At 42.6% G+C, this 23528-nt stretch overlaps 1 protein-coding gene across 1 annotated transcript in view; it reads left to right on the top strand.

Annotated features, from left to right (window-relative positions):
• The window catches only part of KIAA1328 (KIAA1328 ortholog), a 172039-nt gene extending 155593 nt beyond the window's left edge, over window positions 1-16446 (top strand). The window contains exon 10 of the mRNA XM_058824482.1: window positions 12802-16446. Within this exon, the coding sequence (XP_058680465.1) occupies window positions 12802-13018 (217 nt within the window). The 3' untranslated portion in view covers window positions 13019-16446. The remainder of the gene's footprint in view (window positions 1-12801) is intronic.
• Window positions 16447-23528: the final 7082 nt, after the last annotated feature.

The raw sequence follows: 23528 nt of genomic DNA on the forward strand, positions 1-23528 counted from the left end.
TGGAACAGAGTGACAGATAGTCCCAGTCTTTCCATGCTGGAGCACCGAGTGAGAAGTTTTACAGCAGTTGGGTACTGGAATACAATTTTTATGAGAGCATTGTTTTTTCACATATGGTCTGCACCCAAGCAGTCAGTGCGTTGGGATGCCAAGTATTTGAGCTCAGTTGCAATGTTTGTTCTCAGGCAAATTGGAGGGAATTAGTTCATATAAAGAGCTGGTGCACAGGGAGATCATGGGCTGTTGTTCTGTTAGGAGCTGGGCACCAAATGTTTCTCTAGATAAGGTGCCCAAAATTGTGTGTGCCTGTCACTGGGAGGTGAGTAGAACTGAGCAAGTAAATGCAAATCGGGCTGAAAAGCAGTTGCTATCTGATGTCAGGCTTCTGAGCATGGTATGAAGATAAAAAACCAACTGAGTATAAGCTACATATATAATGTCAGCAAGATACAGAAATCACTGTGTATATAAACCGTAAGCACTCCAGCCTATGAAGCATGCTTCAGTTTCTTTTGTGTGTTGTGGTCACTCTGCTCCCTGCAGGAATTAGACTTCGGATGAAGTGCAAGAACCTATTCACCTCACTCATGCTAGCATAGCTGACATAAAGATATGCCAGTTACTATGTCATAAACAAAGTGATACCAGTTAAAAGCTGAGAACAAAAAGCAGAGCTCATTTCTAGTGCAGTCTGGTCTGAATAATGGGCTTTTTGCAAGACAAGCTGTATTCAGTCTTTATATTTTGACTGTTAATATACCTTATATTTAAATTCCTTTTGGTTTCTACCCAATTTCAACTTATTAGCTCTCCACCACACCTCACTATGTGGTTACTTTTGCCCTTTCTCTTTTTCTGCCTGTTCCCTACCAAGGGGCTGCTAGCACAAGCACAGGGTCTATCATCATGGTCTTGCTTCCAGGGATCAGAGGCTTGGGAGATGTTTGCATTTACCTCTGGAGTGCAATTCTGACTGATGGGTTCTTATCAGGGTTGTGAAGTCCATCCATCCAGTTGTCTGTTTCTGTTTTGAAGACCAAGCAACCATAAAGTTGAAAACGGTGTTGTATTTTTGGAATCTGAAATTTCAGACAATGCGTTTATGAATTATTCATGAGGAATGTGTTTTCAGTAATGTGCAGCATAAAATGGAATGAATGCGTATCCATACTTGCCCTGAACTCTCCAAAGTGCATGCTAATAAACAGAATGATAACCTACCATCACTTCTGCTCTGTAAGATTTACAGTGCAAGCACTTTTTTCTGTGGTTTAATTCAAGTCAGTTTGTCGAGTTAAAGCTCTAGTGTTTTGTTTTAAAGTACAACTTGGTGAGTGATTTTCTATTACTTGAAGAAATCTAACTGCTTTTTTCCCCCTTCTTTCAACCAGAGTTACTGTCTAAATTTTTCTAGTCAAGTTGGCATACAGCCACCCTAAATTATACTTTAATTCACAATTAGAAATGAAGTGGTAACCGTGCAGAGCAGCAAACCTTTCATTTAAAATGGCCATTATATAAGATCATGATTCTCCCAGATGATTAAGATATTGAAGAATAATTTAGATATCCTTAGGTTTTTAGCCATTTAGAAGTGCTGGGCTTATTTAATTTTTTAAGCCTCCCTGAAACAGCTTTTTCCATAATGACAGTAATGCAGGACTCTATATTATCACAACTTGATGTTTACTTGTATTTGAATTGTCTAATGCCAACTTGTTTTCACTGATATAGCTGACAGGGCAGAGATAATTAAGAAACAGAGAATTTGAGTGCTGGATTTGCTATTACACACTCCATGCCACAGCAGAAGAAATTAAGCTGACAAGCAGGAGAGGAAGGATCATGCAGAACCACAAGAAGAATTGCTGTTTAGGTACAGCAATTGACTGTATGTAAAATATTTAACCGGGATGGGGAGGATAAAAAGGAAAATAGAATGGTAGAATAAACTATTTCCAAGCATTCTGAGCCATCTTTTTCCCAAGGTACAAAATAGACAGCTTGCAATACTTACTCACCCCAGCACAAGAAATGGCAGGGACAAAAGCTAACCCCAGTGAAATGGTGGCAGAACTTCCATTGGCTTCCACAGGGTCACAGTTCCACCCCAATATGTACTTAAAATTACTGCAGTCTGATTTTGCTCCTCTGCTCAGTGAGATTTTAAATCTTGCACAGCTTCTCGCAGTTCTTGCCACAATGGTTAGAAAGTCAATGAAAGCTCACAGTTCAGTAACTAAATGACAAGGTAAGAAACTTTGGAATCATAAAAAGGGTATAAATGCTTGACCTAAAACTATGCAGATCTCCCAAAGACTGTACAACTGAAGCAAAAAGTTGATTTATTATCTGGCAGGCTGGGAATTTGGACTGAGCTTGCAAAAAAGACAGAGTGCTAACCCATGTAAATGGTGGTAGACTTAGCAAGCTGTATGTGGTGGGGGTTCTTTTTCCCCTAAACCATGCCCCTTAAAATTGTTTTTTAGTTATTTAATACCCACAAAGCTGTAGGGTGAGGTAGTCCCAGGTTTGCTGAAAGTGTGCTGGGAAGAAGAGATGAAAAGTGGAAAAGAAATCAAAAGTGGGGAGCAGCACTGAGACTGGCAGAGAGGAGGTGCAGGACTATACCATGAGTTACATATGCAATCCTTTGTCAGAAGCTTTAGTATATTGTAAAAGAAAAGGCACAATTTTGAAGATGATTCATTGAATTGGAGTTGACTTTGAGGGGAAGGATGCTTGGGGACAAACTGGTAAGAGTAAAAAAATTGAAAAGAAAGGCTCTTAAGGCAAGAGGTGTAGAGGGATGAAGTATGGCAGAAAAGATGATGACAGCTTAGTTTTGGCCCAGAACAATAAAGGGTGAAGATCTTGCTGAAGATGTGCTGTGATGATAGAGTGTTTAAAAGGAATAAAAGCTAAGTGTGCTCTGAAGTGCAAAGTTGTTATGTAATATCACAGCAGAATCAGGGCCCCAGGTGCTGTGCATACACCAAGGTTCATTTTCTGATCTGAAGAGCTTTCAGACTTGATGACACAGAAACGGCTGTGTGGGAGGGGAGAGAAGGACAATACAAACAGAGTGATTGCAGAAGGTGGTTGTTAAACTCTGTGGTAGTTACCTGGTTCTGTAATTTCTCTCTTTTGTACAAAAAACTTCATTCTAAATTATTCTTCTGTCACTGGCAGATCTGATTTAAAAGGTTTCTTTACTTCCCAGCACTCATGTTGTAGTTCACCCTCCCCCTTCCAGAATTATTACAACCTCAGTTATGCCAATTCAGCTGCAGCCTGCAGCCATACCTTGAAATAAATGATCTGTGGTGTTTCTTATTCTTGGTCTTTAGTTAGTTAGTTAGTTAGTTAGTATTTAACTACTAAAACCACACAGAGACAAAAATAATGAAGCAGCACTTTGAATTTTATTTGTCAGGTTGATAACAGGGCAGCAGTGTCTGAGTCCAATGGGGAAATAACAAAGGCTGAGTTACCAGCAGCAAAGAGGTAGGATAACTGGATGGGGAGCATTGAGATGGCAATGTGGAAAGGTGAGGAAAGCAGGTGTTGGTCTCTGAGGAGCAAGTAAGTGAAAATGTCCTGCTGTGTAGCAAGGAGGAATGAGAGCAGCAGTAACTCTTTGTTTCAGTAATGACAGCTGCTTGGATGCTACCATAGGTGAAACCAGGATGAAAACTGGGGGGAAGAAAATGTCTTTATCAGCCCTGCCTTAGGGCTCAAGTCTTTTCAGATGCTGTTGCTGGATCTGGTGTCCTTTAGAGCACTGGCACTGATTGGTATGCCAACAGCCAGGGGCAAACCAGAGACGACAGCCTCTTTCAAGTCCTCTTTGGTTCTTGTGTACTATACTGGGAAGGGAGAACATCCCAGAACCCTGCCAAGTGCATCACATTTCAGTTAGCAGACGTGTGATGCTGTTACTCAAGTCTGCTGCTTCTCTTCACATTCTCCTGTGCAAGGGCTGTAATCTCTGATGCTACTTTCCACAGAATTTGGTGATAATTGTTAGTAACCCAAGAAAAGGAGGCATTGAGTTCACTGCTCTGCAAGACCTAGAAGTAAGGGAGGGACCTGTGGTGCAAGGAAGCAGCAGCAGAAGGGCTGAATGTGCACCGACAAGCATTGCGTGAGTGCTGGAGGGAGCTGATCTCTCTCTTTCTGTGCAGCCCCTCTAGGGGATATGGTGCTTATTTCTGGGTGATTGCTTACTGGAAAAAAAATTGTCAAATATGGAAGTAGAGTGGCAAAATCTGTTGCAATGTTAGAGGTATTGATTTATTAGAGAATATTAAAATACGTGTGGCTCAGGTAAATGTTGACTGAGACTAGAGCAGAATGAAAAAATGTAACATTGTTTAAATACTTAAGGTGTATTTGCATCAAAAAAAGAGGACTGATTTCTCTGTTCTATGCCAATCTTTAGCCATAACTAATAAGGTGAAGTTTGGAGGAAGAAAACCCTCTTTGTTTAGGTGACTATCAGAAAGATGTTCTTATTCGTGACACATACCTTTCCCTCCCATCAAACTCTGGAGCAAAATTCATTGGACATTTGTGACACTTCCCATACTATTCTGTTCTCCTTAATGGTATGTTATATGTTTCCCACTGGGCTTTGGCTTACCTCTTTTGACTGTGTGCTCTTTTGGAGAGAGGAGTGCTCTTACAAGTGGTACTGGAGTTGGTCCCCCTGATCCTGATCAAGGCCCTTTAGGTTATACCGTGGCCCATAAATAAGTAATAATGGTAATGATAGCATGAGATATATTTGGCTGTGGAATGGCTTCCCAAGGAGAGTAGAGAGAGGCTGATTGTTAGCAACAAATGTGAGGAAGCACACTGCAGGGAGCAGTTCTGTCAGCAGGGAGAGGGCTGGATGGTCTAATAAGTCTTTTCCTTCTCTAGGTTATGATTCTGTGAATACTGCCTCGGAGAGCTCTCTAAAAGTCTCTGATAGTGTAAGCTCTCTATTACGTGGGTGTGGGTTTTACAGCACTCCAGGAGGCTCTTGCTGAGGACACTGTATAAATATATTCTGTTTTACATTGTATGATATATTTTAAATAAAAGGCTCAGATATTTTTTTAATTGCTTTGAAATATTCTGCAGTCTGATCTTTTTCTTTAAGAACTAAGAAACTCTGAAATGCTTTTGGAAGATACAGACCTGTTGGAGGTGAGAAGTATGTCTCCACCTGGATTTGTTTTAAATACATATATAGTATTGCCTCCTCCTGTATCCCACAGTGAAGTATCTGCTCTGAGTTCCAGCCTGTTGGAAAGTAAAATGGGAATCTTAGGCTGTCACAGTCCCTTTGTCTCTTAATTCTCAGTTTAATCGTGTTCCTTCTCTTGATTTTTCAGCCTCATGAATTGTCCTTCACTGTGTTGTGGTTTCTTTCAGTTTTGGTGTCTTGACATTCAGTACAGGGGAATATCCCCTCAGGGTGTGTTTTGGTCACTGAAGGTGCAGTTCACACATGAAGGACAAGCTTCCTTATCCTGATGTGGGGCCTTTCAGGGAATGACTGCAAAACCAGGTTCTCTTTCTCAGTTTTCTTTTCCTACCCATCCAGCCTCTAATGTTCATTGACATATTCAGCTCAGGTTTCCTGGGCCAAATAGCCTGATGGCTAAGACTTGGATTATTCTCACAGAGCAGGGAGTGAGGAAGAAAGAATCTGAGGTATCAGCTCAGCTCAGCCCTATGGATTTTCAAAAGGCATTTGCCAAGGTTCCACACCAAAAATTGCTAAAGAAGTCAAATTTCTGTAGGATTAGAGGGACAGTTCCTTCTAGGGATTTACTGGTGGTTAAATGATAGCAAGCAAAGTGACTTAATATTCATTTTTTAGAGTTAGCAGAGGGATTTCTCCAGGAACTCACTGGCCTGGTTCTTCATCAATGACTTGGAGTGAGAAGTGAACAGCAAAATGTCTTGGGTGACCTAATAAATTCATGTGTTTAGATATTAAGTTCTTTCAGGTAGCCCAATGATATGTCAGTAGCAAACAACTCCAAAAAGGCAAATTAAAACAGAGTGAATGAAACTTTAATTTACTTGGAGAAGAGTCATCAACACTGTGCCTACATGATATTGAACTCAGAGCATGTGTTTAGGATTTGTGCAGTTCAAACCTTTCTGGAGTTTCTCAACAGCTTGTGGATACATAGGTCTTGCTTTACCCACATTTTGATTCTGCTTGGTCTTTGCCTCTCAAGAAAGCTGTAGTGGAAGCTAGGAAAGGTGTACAGAACAATTAATTTGATCAGCAGGATGAACCAATTTAAGGAGAGACCAAGAAGCAATGACTTTGGATAGGAAAAGACTGAGAAAATTATCAGGGGTGCAAGATTGTGAAGGTGGTGGATAAATTGAATGTGCAGCTGTTTCTTACCAGATTCCACCACGTGAAAGAGGCTTAACTGCAGTCAGTCCTTAAGGCAAAACTAGCAAGGTATTAAAACAGAAAACAGAATTATGTCTGTCAACAGCAGTGAACTTCCTGAGCTTGCTGTCACAGAACATGTTGGAAACTGCAGGTTGAAAAAACAGTTAGGCAAATTTATGGACAGTGGGTTGGTACATGGATGTTGAAAGGACAAGCCACGGAGATAATTTCTCATCCCTTTTGCTGTAATTGTGGATGCCAGACTAAAGATGGCAAGAAGTGCTTAGGACCCTTTATTTTGGGTTGAGTTCTTCCCTTCACGTGTAGAGCTTGGGCTAGCTTGGGTGATTGGCTGTTTCTTCCATTTAACCCCAGGTTGTATCAGTAGTGTGGTGTCTTCATGTTTCAGGTAGTTTGACTGCTCAGGCCACTTCTTATGTGCATCTGTTTTTCCTCCGCTTTTATTTGTCCTGTTTGTTCCAGTCAAACAGTGATTTGATATTTGCTCTATCATAACAATAAACTGTTTAATTTTCTATAAAATGGGTCTGTTCCCTACCCCTTGAATGTGGTTTTAGCTGTATTTAGCATTTGTAAAGTGCTCGGGGGCAGGTGGTGTTTTATGAATACAAAATAGTGTTAGGCTTTGTACTTAGGCACAGTACTGTACCGTAATTCAAAGGCAATTCATGTAACATTAGTAAATCACTTTGAACTTTATGTTGAAAATATAAGCAGTAGTATAAAAATAAACCTTTTTATTTCCTCTGGTATATACAGTTAAATAAAGTAAGCCTATACAGCTACAAAACTGTATTGCCAGTATGCTTTGTTGAAATGCCATCACCTTGCAAAGAGACATTCCATGTGTTTCCTACATGTTTATGGTTGGAGAATAAATTTTCAGAGACTGTAAATGAAAAGATGTCTCTAAATACAGTGATCAAATATTATCTGACACTGCTTGTTTAAAGAAATATACATATATTTTACTGCCAGAGTATTTATGACTCTAATAAGTTTAGTTATTTTGTCTCATAAGGAGATTCTCGCTCCTCCAAATATCAAACTTGTTGAAGTTGTGCTATATTTTTTCAGGAAGGAACAAATGGTATTAATAGCTTGATGGGAGTGTATGATATGAAAATAGAATAGTGTAGTTTAAAAATTGGACAATGTGTAAGAAATACAATATATTTTACCAGCAGCGGGAAATAGATAAGTATTAAAGATCCATTGGCATATCCGAAATGTCTAAATAAATAAACATCACTGTTCAGCCAGTTGAGGCAAGCAGGTCTTCAAGAGTGCTGTTCTTTCTAATGTCCTGCACAGTTATGTGTTCTGTGCATCACTCTTGCATAACCTGACCATTTTTTAGGTACTGTACATTGTGGGACTGTCTGAGCTCTGATTGCCCTGTAGGTTTTATCAGGAGGAATACCAAGTAGTTTCAGGTGATTTCTTACCAACCATCCTGGACATAAGTGGTCTTATGGTTCCCAGAGCATCAGCAGTATTTGTGTGGTTGTCATAAAAATGTGAAAGCCTTCCTTCCCATTCAGTTTGGAAACATGGGACAAAGTAAGATTCACCTGTAGGCGTTCAGAGAGCTGTGTTCCTACTGCTTGAGCAGCGAAAAAGACACACTGTGGAAAGAGGGATTTGGGACTGTGCCATCTTGTGTTTATTTTTGTTTTCCTCTTTAAAATGTGAATGGTTAATGATCTCTTCTGAATCATAATGGTTTATGATGTTTCCTGTTATCTTAGTGATAGACTAAAAAACTCTTACATTAAGAGTTATAAACTCTACTAGATACTTATTTAATTAAGAGCCAATGCTGAGAGTTTCTAATAAAATTTGCAAAAGGGTTTTAGAGGCTGAGGAGACAAAATTCTAACAGCCTGTTTTAGTAATGCAGAGGAGATGAAGGGAATGCTTTCACTGCACTGTGCAATGCCTGACCAGGGTGGATTTTGCTACCCAGGTCACAGTTGTGCTCTGACCCAACTGGACCAGCTTGATCCCAGTTGTACCAGCCTCCTAGACTGAGCATTTCTGTGCTGCTCTGTGAGATGTATTTGGAGTTCTATGTTGTACAATAAAAGCAAAGGTAAAAGTTCTTCACTGAAAGAAGAGCTTCAAAGCTTTCTATGGTCTAGTCTTCCTACTTTTGGCTCTATTCTCTTGCCTATGGCCCTGCCTTCCTTCTACTTTGTACTCTAGTTCTTAGTGTTCTGTCGCCTGATGAATTTTTTGGAGACTTTAGAAGATTGCTTTCACCAAACTTTATCTGTCTAAATAGTTAGACTTCTAATGCAAACTTGTAGACCTTAGAAATTTTCGTCTCCCATGATGAAACATGCAGACTTTCAAGCTCATTAAAGTTAGATGAAAAAGTATACATCGGAGAAGTGTCAAAAAAAGAGATTATTTTCCAGTCTGTTGCAGAGATGCTGTGAGAGACTGGACTATTAATGATTAATGACTCATAACATTTGCCCATTTGCGGAGGTGCCAGGGTGCTTTGCGGAGGACAGGTTCACATCTCTCGAGGGAGGACGTGAGTTTTTGGGTGTACATGTGCTAGTCTGCATGAGACAGAAGAGGTGAACTATCACAGCCTGGATCCTGCAAGGCGAGATGGTGCTTCTTGCTATGCTAATTGCTCTTCCTTACATAACTCCCTCAGTTGTTAAACTGCCCTCTTCCTCCCAGAGAAGATCTGATGGAGCATTATTGGCTCAAATGAGAGGCAATCCCTGAGAAGGGATCATAAATTATCAAAGACTCCCTAAGTGCCCCCAGACTCATTTCTGGGCCCTTCCACCAGAGGAATGAAAGTTCCCCCCCACTTAGGGGAGGTATCTGGGCATTCCCACTGAGCCTGAGTATATTTTAACCCATTGGACTATGTGACATTTCATTTTAATCCACTCCAAGAGATCCATTAACAAGAACCTGGGTTACTCTCCCCTTGCTCACTGACCTTCCAGCACACTGGCAAATGTACCAAAAAAGTGAGGACAGACTGAATTATTACCATCCTTAAAGGGACAGTTGCCCATGCCATTTTCCCTCTGTTGGGAGGGCAAAACCTATGAAAGAAAATGTGAGTAAGCACCAGCACAGATGGGACATTTGGTTGCTTGGTTGAACATCTATACGTGATGAATTTCTATATGTGGCTTAACGTACAGTGCTGGTACTTCTGCAGAATGTTGGGATTTTTTTCTCCTCTGGAAGCAGTAACAACACAAAGGAACCCTTGGCCATTAGTTTCTTTTAAAAGAGCATTCACTATTCACAAACCAAGTTTGCAAAATCATTTTTCCTGTTTGAAATGTTATGACTCTTGTGTGGGTGATCCTGTAACTTTGACTTCACTGAAGCCATTAAGCGTTATAGTAATAATAAAGCCTGTTTTTACTTCTTTTTTTTTTTTTTTATTCAAGTCATGCAATGAATGCATACCCTGGTTTTAGAGAAAGTTGGATTCAAGCATTCTGACTTTGTCTTTTTAAATATTGGATTACAAATAAATTGTGTGAGAAAATTGTCTTTGCAAGTTTCAAACCATTCTAGGTGTACTCTGTTGCCTCCAGCCAGATGCTGTCTGATGTTGCTTAGACGAACCCAGCAAACCATTATCCTGGGATTAAACACTAAATACCTGCAAGGAGCATTCTCTTTATCAGATAGTGCTCTGTTAGCAGAGTTCATTCACTTTATTGCATATATAACTATGGTGTCAAATAGACTGATTTACAACACCTGGTCTTTTACATAATCTTTGCTATTTGCTGCGCATGTAATCTGCCAAATCATTTAGGTTTCCTGATAGCAGAAATGCTGTAAAACTTAGATAAACTTGCACAAGAAATGAACTGGAAGGTACTGCTAAAATCTGGGGCCTGCACATTTGCTGTAAATGCACTGGCTGGTTTGGTTTCCCCTGCCTAATCTGTGATTGCATGTGGCTGCTGGACAAATTGAAATTTTATGATAGCACTACCGTCAGAGGAGATAAGCATTTGTATGCTAGACTAGATTAATCTAAAAAGAAGTTTTAGGTGTGGCTAATGCAAGCAGTGTGTGTGTTAACTGGGTTTCTTTGGGGTTCAAACCATATGTGTGTATCTATATAGCGTTTAGTCTTAAACTTTCTCCATGTGAAAAATCTCATATATCTGTGCACTAGTTCTTGCTATCAGTGCAGCTCATTCCATTTTATGTTGGAAATATCTTTGAGGAGTTTCAGTTTTTAAAGGGTACTTCCTGAATGATAGTACAAACAACAGATTTCTCTAAAATTATCTGGTTTGGCTACCCAAAACTCCACATCCTTCTGAACTTTTTTGTTAGGGTAACTAAAAGACATCACGTTTGCTTAGGGTTAGCCATGAACAAGATCCAGTTGAAACAAAAGCTGTACTTTTTCATTTTGAGCCACTCATATTTTGCTACTTAGATAATAGAAAGAAAAGCTTAAAATGTGGAAAAGAAATTTGCAAATTAGCTTTTTGATTGTGAGTGAGATTAAATCTAACACATCTTCAGGAAAATAAAACAACCTGTAGTCAAACAGGAGAGAGACCTGCTAGGCAGTAGTGTCAAGTCAGACTGTATTAGAAATGACACTGAACATCAGATTGGAAGAAACAATAAAAATTGAAAGAAATAGCTTTTATAGCATAACTTCAGTAGTCACTATTAGCATTGGTATTAACCCATCAGTGCCTCTGCTAACTCCTTTGAGCTGAGGGAGTTGTTCTGTGTCTCAGATACAACAATGAATTACCCTGTCATGTCAGGCACTGGAATGGGCTCCCTGGGAAGGCGGTGGAGTCACCATCCCTGGTGGCTTTCAGGAAATGAGCACGCACGGCACCCGGTGCTCTGGTCTGGTTGGCAGGGCAGTGACCAGTCAAATGTTGGACTCGATGGCCTTGGAGGCCTTTTCCAGTCTAAATGATTCTGTGATAGTGTTCTGGTGATGGATAGGATGTAGCACTTACTTGTGGAGATCAAGAAGGGTGTTTTTCATGGCATGGCTAGTTCAGGGTGGGAAAGCCTTTTACCTGCTGCTGCTGCTGCACAAGGCTGTTGGACAGCACAGGTGGGAGTCTGCCTTTAGGAGGTACATGGGCCACTGCTAATCTCTCACATCCATAAGCTGCTATAGATGTTTGTTCTTAAGGATTTTTCGTCCCATTTGAGTTGAGAAACCTACAGCTGTCTTAGTTGCTTAGTCTTTCTAGGTTCTTACAGTCACAAAAGTAAAAACAGAGGCTTTTCTCAAAGCAGAGACCAGTTTGACATGTTTCCTCATGCTATAGATGAACTATTTGCTTACAAGAGAGATACCCTATGGATCCAATCACCTGTGCTGATAATTTCATTTGGATGAATAATGTGAATAATGTTTTGTGCATGGAAGCCTTTGAGGGTTGGGAAGATCAGGCAGGTTGGTGCTAACAACAGCATGGAACAAAGGGACTTTTAGGTAAAACTCTGGTGTGATATCTCTTATATATCACTGAGAGATTGCTGGAGAACAGGCTCCCTAGGGAAGCAGTAGAAATGGTATTGTTTAAGACATTTAAAATTGGACAGGAGGAAATATATTGTAATGATCAATCCTGCGCTGGTATTTAGATCAAGTCTTGTCTCCTGTGAATATTAATAGAAAGTCTCTGTCTCAAGTACCTGCCATTATTCAGTGAGCATTGCCAGATCACATTGGCTTGCAACCTTCCCTCATGTCTGTACTTTTACTTAAAGGACAACCTGAGTGATGCTTAGCACCTTTGCCTTTTCTCTTGGTGTCTCAAGTGTTGATTCTGTATTGCCTTGCTTAGATTCTATTCCTTCACTGCTTCCACCAGACAGACTCCATATAGTACACAGAGATTTACAGGAAGCACATGTAGTTTGTGGTAATAATAATAATAAAGTCTCCTGCTGTTTTCAAATCCCTGAGAAACTAAATCAAGTGTAGAGGTCTATTCAAAAAAAAGAGTGCAGCATGTGTATAAGTCACTTTACCAGTGTGGGTCTGCCTTGTTTGGTGTATTTGGCTGTCATCTCTCTGAGGTCTGTGTTCAGTCTCCAGAGTGCAACTAAGACATTACACACCTCAAAAGGAAAAGCTGATGAAACAGCCTAAAATAACCTGAGCACCCATGCTTTGCTTGCCTCTTTTTCAGTAGCTCTGTGTTGTCATTACTGACAGGAGTCCATACAGCAAAATGCATTCTGTGCCAGTGGCCCCTGTCAAACAAATCTAGGACTGGTCTGATTTATGGAGGCTGGAAAACTGGATGCAATTCCTGCACGGTGCTGTGATCTTAACAGAGCTCTGTTTTCTTGGTGTGTTTCTGTAGGTACCAAGCCTCTCTTCTTGGCCTGGTGGAGTCTGTGAGCCCAGTATCAGCTCCAGGACAGCTCTGCTGGGAACCTTGTGACGGGAACAAACCGCACCCGCCCTGCTGCGTGAGCCACAGGCTGTCCTCCTCCTGGTGCCAGAGCCCCTGCAGCCCCAGGAGCAGAGCAGATGAGCTGGAGGAGAGTCGGCTCCTCGAGGAGATCTTCTTCATTTGACACTGCTCCTAGGTCTACACCTCCTCTGAAATTATTGGAGTGATCACCGCTTGTTTTCCCTCTTCTAAAACATAGCTAATTAGCATCCAGGTTCATTTTGGATTTAGTGATCATGATGCAAGTATATTGTTGGGGTATGCCAATCAGAAAGTGTTAACTTTTTTCCTAAACCTTTCATGTGCCAAGTAATCAATTTACAATAGCATTTTTTTAAAATCTACAACATTTTCTAATACATTGAAGTCACAGTTTTGCCAGCTTTATATCGGAAGTATATTTCATTATTGATTTTTTTTGTTCTAAAGCAGTTTGCAAGAACTGCCTAACATTCAACAACCAGCATGTTCAAAGTAGATTATTTTCTAATTAAACAAGTCTGTTTAAAACCTGGCATATTATAAAGGTACAAGCACTTTAGTACTTTTTCACTGATTTTATGATCTGCTTTTTCCTTCAACATTCTGATATTTAACACACTGAGTTTTTAGGGGATCTATCGTAAGCTCAACACTGTACAGTGTCTGATAATGTTAATAGATGATGTTGCAGGTTGATGTACTAGGCACAGGTTTGAATTATATTCCTGTTTAAATCAGTGCTATTTGACAGAGTTTATGTGCTGGGTAATGTAACCCTGAAACAGCAGAACAGAGTCAGACATCGTAGAGATCCAAAACCTATTTGATGTACTTTTCAAGATGAAATACATAGTAGTGCTAGCACAAGAGCAGTCTTAAGACATTTTCACTAACTTGCACTATTTTGATCCTGCATCCAGACTTCATTGTAAATAAGACAAATCAGTAATTATTTCCACTAGCAGCTCACAATACACACTTTCCTGCCAGCTTTAATTATTCATGCTGTATCTATTTCAGTTTATTTAAATGCATTTCCATCTACTGCATGTACTTGGTTATTTAAAGAAATGTGCCGAATTGGTAAAAATGACTGCACATTACAGGATTAATGGTCATTTTCTCCACAATGCAGTGTTCATATTTTATTGTAACAGTAGCCACCGGCATGTGTTCCTAGAAATATGAGACTAAAATACTCATTTTGCACAGTAAAATTGCAGCAAGGGAAAGGTAGAATTGATCTAGTACGGGCAAGTTCTAGGCCATTTGCTCCCAAACACCACTTCATGGGCCAGTACTGCTCCTCAGACAGTCTCTTTAGGCAACCCTGCTTATCGTAATGGCTGGGTTGAGTTGCTGTACTGATGCTTGGGGTATGGCTGCTGCCTGCCTCCCCATGCTGCTCCTGTGCAATGTGTGATGCTCTGCAGGGTGGATCTCAGACGAGAGCACCGCAGCCCCTGGCAGCACCATGCTCCATCAGTGAAACAAAAAGAGAGAGAAGGGGAAGAGGAACCTCAGGTTACTCTGGGCTGCTTCATTCAGGCCCAGTCTTAATCACAAATTAGGTGATATCCTTTCTGTGCATCCCAGCTGAATTTTAAAAGCTGCTTGGAGGAGTTTAAAGGAGGAAAGCAGCATTGCTGGACCAGAAAATTACTACTGTGGCAAGTCCCTGCGTGGTCTGTCCTGCTTTTAGTGAGGTGTTACAGTTTTATGGAATATGTCCATCTGCTTTTGAATGTCCCTCTTGTTCTACTCCCTGAGCCTGTGAAGGCCCAGGTATCTGCTAAGGGCCCCAAAGATGTATTCAGTGCCCTGAGTCAGGTAGAGCAGATAGGAACATAAGTTTTCTTATTCTGTTGGCTGAGTAGTGTGCTGCTTAAAGAGGGCAGGAAAAAGGAGGAGAAAGAAGAGAAAAATATACAAGGACCAGCAGGAAATTTGGGGATAACCGTCACACAGATCTTAGAGTTTGGCGTTGTTTCATGGTGTTTTTTTAGCTTTGCTGGTGTTTTTCTAAGTGTTGGCATTTATAGAGAAAGAGTTCTCTGATTTCACTCCAATTGCTTCTTGTCTCTTTTCCAGTTTGACTGAAACTTTAATTGCCTTTTCTGATAAATGCTAACTGACCTTTCAAAACAGCAAAAAACTACGTGTATATTTCTTGAAAGGTGCCTTTGTGTTGAGAACACTCCATGGGAGCATTCTGTTCTTTGATTCTTTTGTGGGTGCCAATATTTAATGCTTTGAGATTTCTTATGATCATTTAAAAAATTCTACTTCTCAAGGTGACTTTTGGCTTGAATCTATATTTTTTGGTTGTAGCTCTTTTTAAAAGGACATTGTCAGGGTTGTGGGCTCTATGCTGAAGGTGCTGTCTGTCAGTCAGACCTATACAGGGGGCACACCTTTGTGAATCAAAGTTTCCTAGTAAAAGATGGTTGAAATCCCTGATGGGTGAAGAGCTGTATGCTTTAACTCTCTATGAGATGTGGACAAAAGAAACAAAAGCTATTAATTTCATAGACCCTGTGGAAAGTAATTTTTTATAATGCTGGCTCTTGGTCTAGTTATCAGCAGTACATTAGGAATAGTGTTTAGCAGTCAGTGCAAGCAAAGATATTTTGCCATGAGGCACTACAAAGTTGAAGTTATTAAAATATTTATAGCCTTAGGAAAAAAAAATCAATGATTGTCAAATAGGAAAGGACAAAATCAGTAGCTGGTACTGGGAGGGGAATTGTTTTCCATCTGCTAAAACAGTAGAGGAAATGCAAAAATTAAACTAGCAAAAGCAATGACATGACAGTGTCCTTTTAAGTTTGAGCTTCTCTATTGGGAGCTGCTGCTGGGGAGTTGGTCCAGCATAGACTGTTTGTCCAGAGTGTTCCCAGTGAATATCCTTCAGCTGCACATCAGGCTGTGTTTTCCATGGGGCTTTGTGGAATAACATGACTGCTGCTAAGGCTCCTACCCACGCCTTCAGTTTGTGTCCTTCCCTTGTGGTTCATGCACACACACTTGCTGGCTGTTTGTGTAGTTATTGCTTTTGGGCACCTTGCACATCACAGACCTGTAATAATCACACCCTTTTCATTTCTAGCCTTTCCAGCTTGCTGTTGAATCTCATCTTGAGCACGTATTTATATGTGTATGTGAGGTCTTAATCTAATAAATTATCTGGGGGTTTAATTTATTCTTCCAGACTTTTATTTGGCTTATCTTCTGATTTTTGTCCAGCTCAGCTGTCAATACTGCCATTGACAATGTATTCCACCTCCCACAACATCACATCATACTATGTTCTGAGTCTCCAGTGTGCTAAGATACATGAAGAATTTGTTTTAAGCCTTCTCTTCCTCTCCAGGACATGGGTCTTACTGTGAGAAGGAGCAAAGGCTCCATTGGAGCATGAAGTAAGAGAGAGGTCTCAAAATACAAAGGAGAAGAGAATTGAAGAGCCAGCACCATGTTTTGGGACAAAAAAGTTAATTAAAGAGTAAGGAACAAAGGATGGAGGTGAAGGCAAGAAAGGACAAAGATGCAAGGTAGATAACTGTACCAAAGGTGGAGATGAAGTGGGAGTGAGCCAGAGGGCAGGGACATATTCTAAAACTAGAATAAGCAGGTGAAGGACAATTGTGTGCTTGTATCTTAAAGTGAGAAATGTTTTCAAACACTTGTTCCCATAAGAGCCTTATGACTCCACACCCTTTTCCAAATCATGTTCCTGCATTTGAGGAGCTACTGTCCAAGGCATGCTTGGCAAATGAGGGAAAGAAGGAAATTACCTTGACCTAGCTTTAGCATCTCCCCTTTAGAGCAGCTGGGCAGGGAGGCCAGAGCACATGGAGAGCAACTGTGCAGAACCCAGGTATAACCCAGGACATGGACTGAACTTAAATGCTTGCAGGGGATGGGGACTTAGATGGGCGAAGAACAGGAGACTGGAGAGCAAGAATCAGAATAAACAAATAAAATTTGCAGTGATCCAATGAGCTGTGGAAGTTTGGTTTTAAGGAAGGAGAGAAATGAGCTTAGCTGCACTTCAGAGAGATTGAGCCTGAGATATCCAAAAGACAGCCCTTGAAAGTGCATGTGAGCCTGGGGTTAAACTCTAGAAGTTGCAGCAGAGATTTCTCAGATATGACCTCCAGGCTGTGTTTGAATTTGTACCATCTGTGGGGGAGAGAGCACAGCCTGGTTAGTTAGAAACCTCCTTTTTCACTGTTACTAAATTTATGAAATTGTGTGCTAATTAGTGTATGATTTATAAATTTACATAACTGCATGCTACATAAGACAACACAGAATATTGAATGAGGTGATTTAAACCAGCAAAAGCAATGTAGTCTGCTCTGACTGGGTGGCTTTCCTCTGGAAAATGCCTCCCCCATCTAGACCTGCTCCTGCATCACTGGAAGGCTTGTCTGCTCACAGTGACAATAAATGTTTTACAATATTGTGACTCCATGTAGCTGAGAGACATCTAGCTCAAGCATCTTTGGCATAGCTGTGCAGCAGAGCTTTCATGGGGATCCCTGACTAGGGTGTTTGAAAGCAGAATTCAGATAAAAAACAGCAAGAAACCCAACTTGGCCTGGCCAGAGTTGGTGCTTGAGGAGTCCTGCATTTGTTAATGGGGAGTGGAAGAGCATCCCAGCTGCAGGAAAGGGATGGGCTGGAGGGGAAACTGGATTTGTTTCCTAGCTCTGGGCAAGTCAATTTGCCTCCCTTCACAGGGTTCTGTGGGTTCTGTGCTGAACTGTGTTTAGCACCACATCTCAGAGGGGCTGTGGCCTATATCGGCACCCACAGCAGAAGGCACTGGAGGTATCCACCAAAATATGTCTGTGAACTGTAATCTGAAAGAGCAGAAATATATGGGGCACACATTCCTATTGAACAGAAGCTGAAGCTCTCAGGCTTCATGTATTCTGAGGCTTGAAGGAAGGCTTGAAGGCATTGGGGAGCTGAACTGGAGAAACTCAGATGTCTCTAAGAGGTGGGGTCCTGACATCTGTGAGGTGAGAGATGCCCAGGTGGTCCCAGCAGATGACCTAATCCATAAGCTGCAGTGAGAGCCAAGTTTCCTTGATTCAGGATTCATCCTGAGTATGTAAAACAAATTAATTTCCACTCAGAGCATGCAATAACCAGTGTGAGTTCATTTTTTTCTGGTCCACTATCTGCAGACAAGAGGAAAGTGAAAAGCTGAGAAAAGGTATATTTCCTGGTGCTTACTGGCAACTACAATAAAACCTTGAAGCATGGGTTTGATTAAAGCAGCTGCCCAAACACAGTGTTGAGTATTGTGAACATTAAGAACAGAGTGGGAACTTCTCCCCTCCACCTGATAATGAAGAAAAGGACAAGATGAATTCACAGACATAAAATCTAGTTCATTCTTGAATTAGAGATGACTATGAGACAGTTGCGTTGAAATTTTAGAATTGCCTTGTCAAAATCTTCCAGCAATTACTCTTTCTGCTACAAAACTGCCTTATTCTGAGGCTGATGTTATCTCAAAACTGCCTTATTTTGAGGCTGAGGTTATCTACTTGAATTTTCAGCTGCTAGACTTTGTTGTGCCTCTAGAAGCAGGATTACAAAGTTGCCGTATAGCCAGACTGAGTACCTCAAAGGGAGTCATAAACTCCTGGTTGAGCCTTCTCTTTGTTGAGATGGCCTTGTGTCCTAATTTTTTTTTCAGCCTCTGGATGATTTGGAGGGCCTATTTCTGAACATTTATGCATCTTGAAAGGTTTACACTAGAGCAGGATGCCCAGTTCCAGTGCTGCTGATGGGACATGGTGACAGTGTGGCCTCATTTCTGTACAGCCTTTCCTCTTTGCCACTTTCAGAAGTTTTTTTGGGTTTTTTTGTTTGTTTTTTGGATGTCTTGGGCTGAGTACCAGGTCTGGTTGCATTTCAGATCATGGTTCTGTTTCCTGAAGCAGGAATTGTGGAATTGTGTAAGAAATGAAACCAGGAGGCCCTGCTAAATTTAGAAGAGTTGAGGAGGAAAGAATGACGTGAAGTGGAAATATCAAGCAGGAAAGAAAAAGATTGCAGGACTCAGTTTGGGACAGAGCATGAACTTGTGGGTGCAGTACCTGTGAACTCAGACACCTTGATAACAATCTGCCTGACACATTCTTGATGGGATGGGGGAGATCCAGACAACACAAACTCTCAGAAGGAGAAGAGTGAACAAAGCACAAGGCAGTGATAGCAACAAAAACAGACGAGAAGACTTTTGAGCTGCAGATGGGGAGGCAATGACATCTCTGAATTGCAGAGGAAATGGCTCCTTGTCAGTTGAGCTGGTGCCCCTCTATTTGCACTTGTGCCTTTAGCACAGGGATCTCATTACCAGAGAGCTTACTGGCAGATTGGAGAGATCGCAGTGAGGAGTAATAAAAATGATCAGGGACTGCTATAATTGACATAATGAGGAAACAAGATGAGAAGAGTCAGATATTTATAGCATGGGTGAGAGAGACAATTAAAAGGTGGGGTGGGAGATGGACTGGATGACCTGAAAGCCTTGTCTGCTTCTAATAACTCCTTGTCGTCTGCTGAACAGAGGACTTGAATTTACCGAGGCTGTCAATCTGACTCTTAACAGCCCTAACTTCCTGTGTTGAAAAGCTCAGGTGGGTGTACTCTGGCTGTATTGGCACTGTCAGGATGTCACTGGTGCTGTACTTTGCTTAAAAAAGTAGTCATCACCCATGTTGTGGAAAAAAATTGACATGCTGACAGTAAAGAAAAAAAATTAGGCCTTCATAAAGTAAAAAGCTATAGAAAACCTTGCTGAGGGAAAGGGCTGCCTGGTTGTTCAGCTGATGATGCCGAGCTCTTTCTGCTGCCTGGAGGGTGGCCTGGGGAGAAGGAAGGTCCATGGGGAGGGAGAAGATGTGAGAAATTTTCTCTGTGAGCTGGCACCCAGCTGTGCGTGCAGCTGAGCAACACCGCTGCTGCCCAGGATGCACAGATGTGCACAGGCTGTTGTCCCCAACAGCTGCTGAGCTCCACAGACAGCTCTTGAAGCAAGTTCTGGGCCAGGAAAAGCCTGCCAGTCCCACTGATGGCTACAGCCACGTGTGGGGTTCACTTCCCTTCCCAGTTTATCCATGTTCCTGCACTGGGGCCAGGGTCAGTGTCCAGGCAGTTTTTTATAACCCCGTGTTTGCTCTGGACTTGGGAGACTGCAGCAGGATTGGAGCAGCCAAGCTGGAGACATCTCAGCTCCTGGGTTGCAGTCAAATTAAAACACGGCTGTGGAAAGCAAGGAGGCTGTGTGTGTTGGAGGCACTTTGGGGAAATATCAGAGTGATGCTTGTTGAGTCTGGTGGCGGAGTAGCCGCTCTGTTTTAATGATACCTGTGTGCAAAGGCCACAGCTGCTGTCATCCGTTTCACATTAGTCTGACTTTCACAGAGCAGACATAGCCTAGGGTGGTGACCAAGAAAAGAAAAAAAAAACAACAAAAAGCCATTCATTTTTCACCGATTTTTCCATCCCTCTGAGCTGTGATACCAGTCTGTGGCTGAGCAACAGTAATCTTATCCAGCGTACTGTTGATTTAAGCCTCTTGGATTTATATAACTTTGGAAATGGTAAACTATATTAATTTGCTGTGTTTTCAAGGGAAAGTTATTTATTGAGAGACATTTTTAACTCAAGTGCCAGGAGCCTTAAATCATTATAATAAATTCATGCTATTCAGGGTTTCTTACATTGTAATAAATTTGTTTTAAACATGAATGAGGAGATCCATGATTTCTTTAATATACTGTTATGTATTTCCTTTCAAAATGACACAGCTCACTATATCAAGTGGGAGAATAATAGTGAGAGATTTACAGCACTTAAGAATAACACAGCCTGGGAATGTGACATGTGAACCAACATGGGGCAGGGGGGCTCGAAGCTGCAGGGAGCCCACCACTGCTCCCAGTGGCCCTGCTCGGGGTTAAACAGCAGCAGTGGGTCAAAATCAATGAGTGAACCCACAGCTGGGTGGGAGGCTCCCTGCAGGGTGGGAATCACAACACGGCCTTGCATTTGCTTCCCATTTTAATGTGCAACAAACACCTGAAAGGTGACAAGGATCATCTGCCATGGCCTGGGAGGGTGTCTGCCCAACAGCCTGACTGGGATTAGGGCTGAGCCAGAGGTTTGCTTGCTGCCTTTCACCAGGCACTCATCCCTCTGGCTGTCCTGGTGTGTGGGGAGCAGACCCTCAGCGGTGGCCAGTGGCCCTGGAGTGTGGCGAGGAGGCACCAGGTAAGCACTCAGATAAATTCCAGTCTCTGTTCTTAATCCCTGACCCCCCATTAAACCCCTGCTGACCCTCTTGCTCACTGTTACACACATGGACAGCTGTGAGCACAGGACAATAAAACTTGCAGCTGGCTTTACATCAAGTCCTCCGAGCTTCACAGGGAGGAGGAGCTGGCACCGGCACAGCCTCGGTGGCGTCAGCATCCGAGGGCTGAGACAAACCCACTTTGGCAGCACAGTGCTGGCTTTTTTGGGAAGCAGAGCCCCTGTGCCTCATGTAACATCTGCTGAACTTGTGTCCCAGATTCATCTCATCAGGGAGTGCTGCAGAGATGTGTTGTTTGTGGTGACCTTGGGATTGGGGTGGACTGGGGCAAAGCATCACAGTGCCCAAACTACAAAGGCCAATTGGTTTCCTGGTGTCTGATGAGAGCAATTACCCTCCGAGATACCTAAAGGTATCTTTAGGTATCTCGGGGCTAATTGCTCCTCCAGGCACAGCGTTGCTGTAGAGACTTGAGGAGCTGTCCTGCCATGGTGTGAGAGTCTGCCCCTCTGGATGCCTGTGCATGGAGCCAGGAGCACTTTCCTGGATCTGAAGGGTTAATAGGTCTTTGCTGGGTGTGGCTGTAACAGAGGATAATTAAATTCTGCTAGTTCCTGGGGGAAGGGGAATGGTCCTGCTGCTGCTCCTCACCTGGCTGCAGGTGAGGTGTAGGACAGGGAGGACTTCAGCTGCCCAGGGAGGGGGCTGGTGGTGCACTGAGGGTTTCTGTGGGCTGCTGGCATCGAGGGCTTGGACAGCTCTGGAGAGGGGAGGAGGGGACGGGAGGGACTCTCGTGCTCAGAGAAGTGATGGCAGGACCTCATCTGTCAGCGCAGAAAAATGTCTGGCTAATAAACTTGCCAAACGTCCCTAATAAAGGGCTGGATGTGTTATCATGTAGAATGGTTTTATAGGGGACAGCCATAAAACGTGCACATTGCCCTTTAAAATGCCAGGACAAGGATTGATTCCAGCAGGGCGGAGGGAGAGGAGGAGGGGAAATGAGGCTAATTGGAAAAGGGGGATAAATCCAGGGGCTCATTTCTCTGCCGTGGGTCCCCAGGGTGTCAAGAAGTGGTAACAAAGTGGGATTCACTGCCTTATGGGCTGTGCCCGAGCCTGGCCTTCTCTGCTGTGTCCTCACCACCCTGTGCAGTGCTGGGGCATCATTCTGGCATCTGTTCCTGCTGCAGGACTCTTGCTCCTCCTGACAGCCAGCCCAAGGAAAGCTGTGGAGATGCCTCCATCAGCCTCCTCCTCATCTGTGCATCTCCTTTGGATCCCTGGAGTCCAACATCCGTTTCTTCCTCCACCCGCCAGTTCTGGTGCCCTCCCTGCCCAGTGGTCCCATCACAGCTCGTCATTCCCTCTCCTTCCTGGTGATTTCAGCTCCCCTGTGTGTGGTGCTGAGAGGGGCTGGGCAGCAGTTTTGTGTCCCCTGTTCCAGGGACAGGGCACAGCCTGTCCTGGGGATGCAGGTGTGTGTCTGTGCTTCGAGCTCTGCTTGAATAAACAGCAGAGAGGAAGCTGGAGGGAGGCCCAGGGTGTGTTTAGTAGCAATCAATAAATATATTGTACTCCAGCTCACTTTTAATGCTGCAGAAAACAGGCAGTGATTTCACTTAATAAATGTAGACAGTATTGCAGAGCTACAAGAGCATCTATTGTGTAACACAGAATTTCTGCACCACAGGGCTGCATGTGGCCACTGCCTGGTACTATCCACAGCTGAGGCCCATCAGCTGCCATGGGCACAGGGGCCAGCCTCTGCTTTTTCATTTTCTTCTTTCAATTTCCATGGACACTGGGCAGCCAAACCTCTATGAGATCTGGTGGAGGGAGAAATAAAAAAACCCATTCTCCTCAAAGTCACTGAAAGCCTTGTGTATTTCACCACTGGGTAGAAGGTGGGCAGGTACTGGAGAGATGGAAAAAGAAAGAGCCAGGAAAAATCAGATTGTTTTGTTGGCCAGGACTGCTTCAAAGAAGTTTGTCAGTGTGCATTTGTTGGTATGTGCCAGATCTCACTTGTCTGCCCACTCTGTGCATGTGGCACTGCCAGATTTCAAATTTGCTGAGTTCCTGGTAATCCCCATTGGAGCTGGAGGTGACACCCCTGGGAGGGAGGTGATGCAGGTGGGGTGCCCATGTCCCCTGGCTCTGAAAATTCTCTTTGGCTGCCCATGGTGATGGACAGGGATTTTGAATTCTCCAAGTTGAATAGTCCAGGTCTTTGATCCCTGTTCCACAGTTGTGAAGTTCAGAACAATGTCCAGGCTCCTGAGGTCTGGATTTGCTTCTTTGCTCC

Source organism: Ammospiza caudacuta, chromosome Z, assembly GCF_027887145.1.
Source record: "Ammospiza caudacuta isolate bAmmCau1 chromosome Z, bAmmCau1.pri, whole genome shotgun sequence".
NCBI lineage: Eukaryota > Metazoa > Chordata > Aves > Passeriformes > Passerellidae > Ammospiza > Ammospiza caudacuta.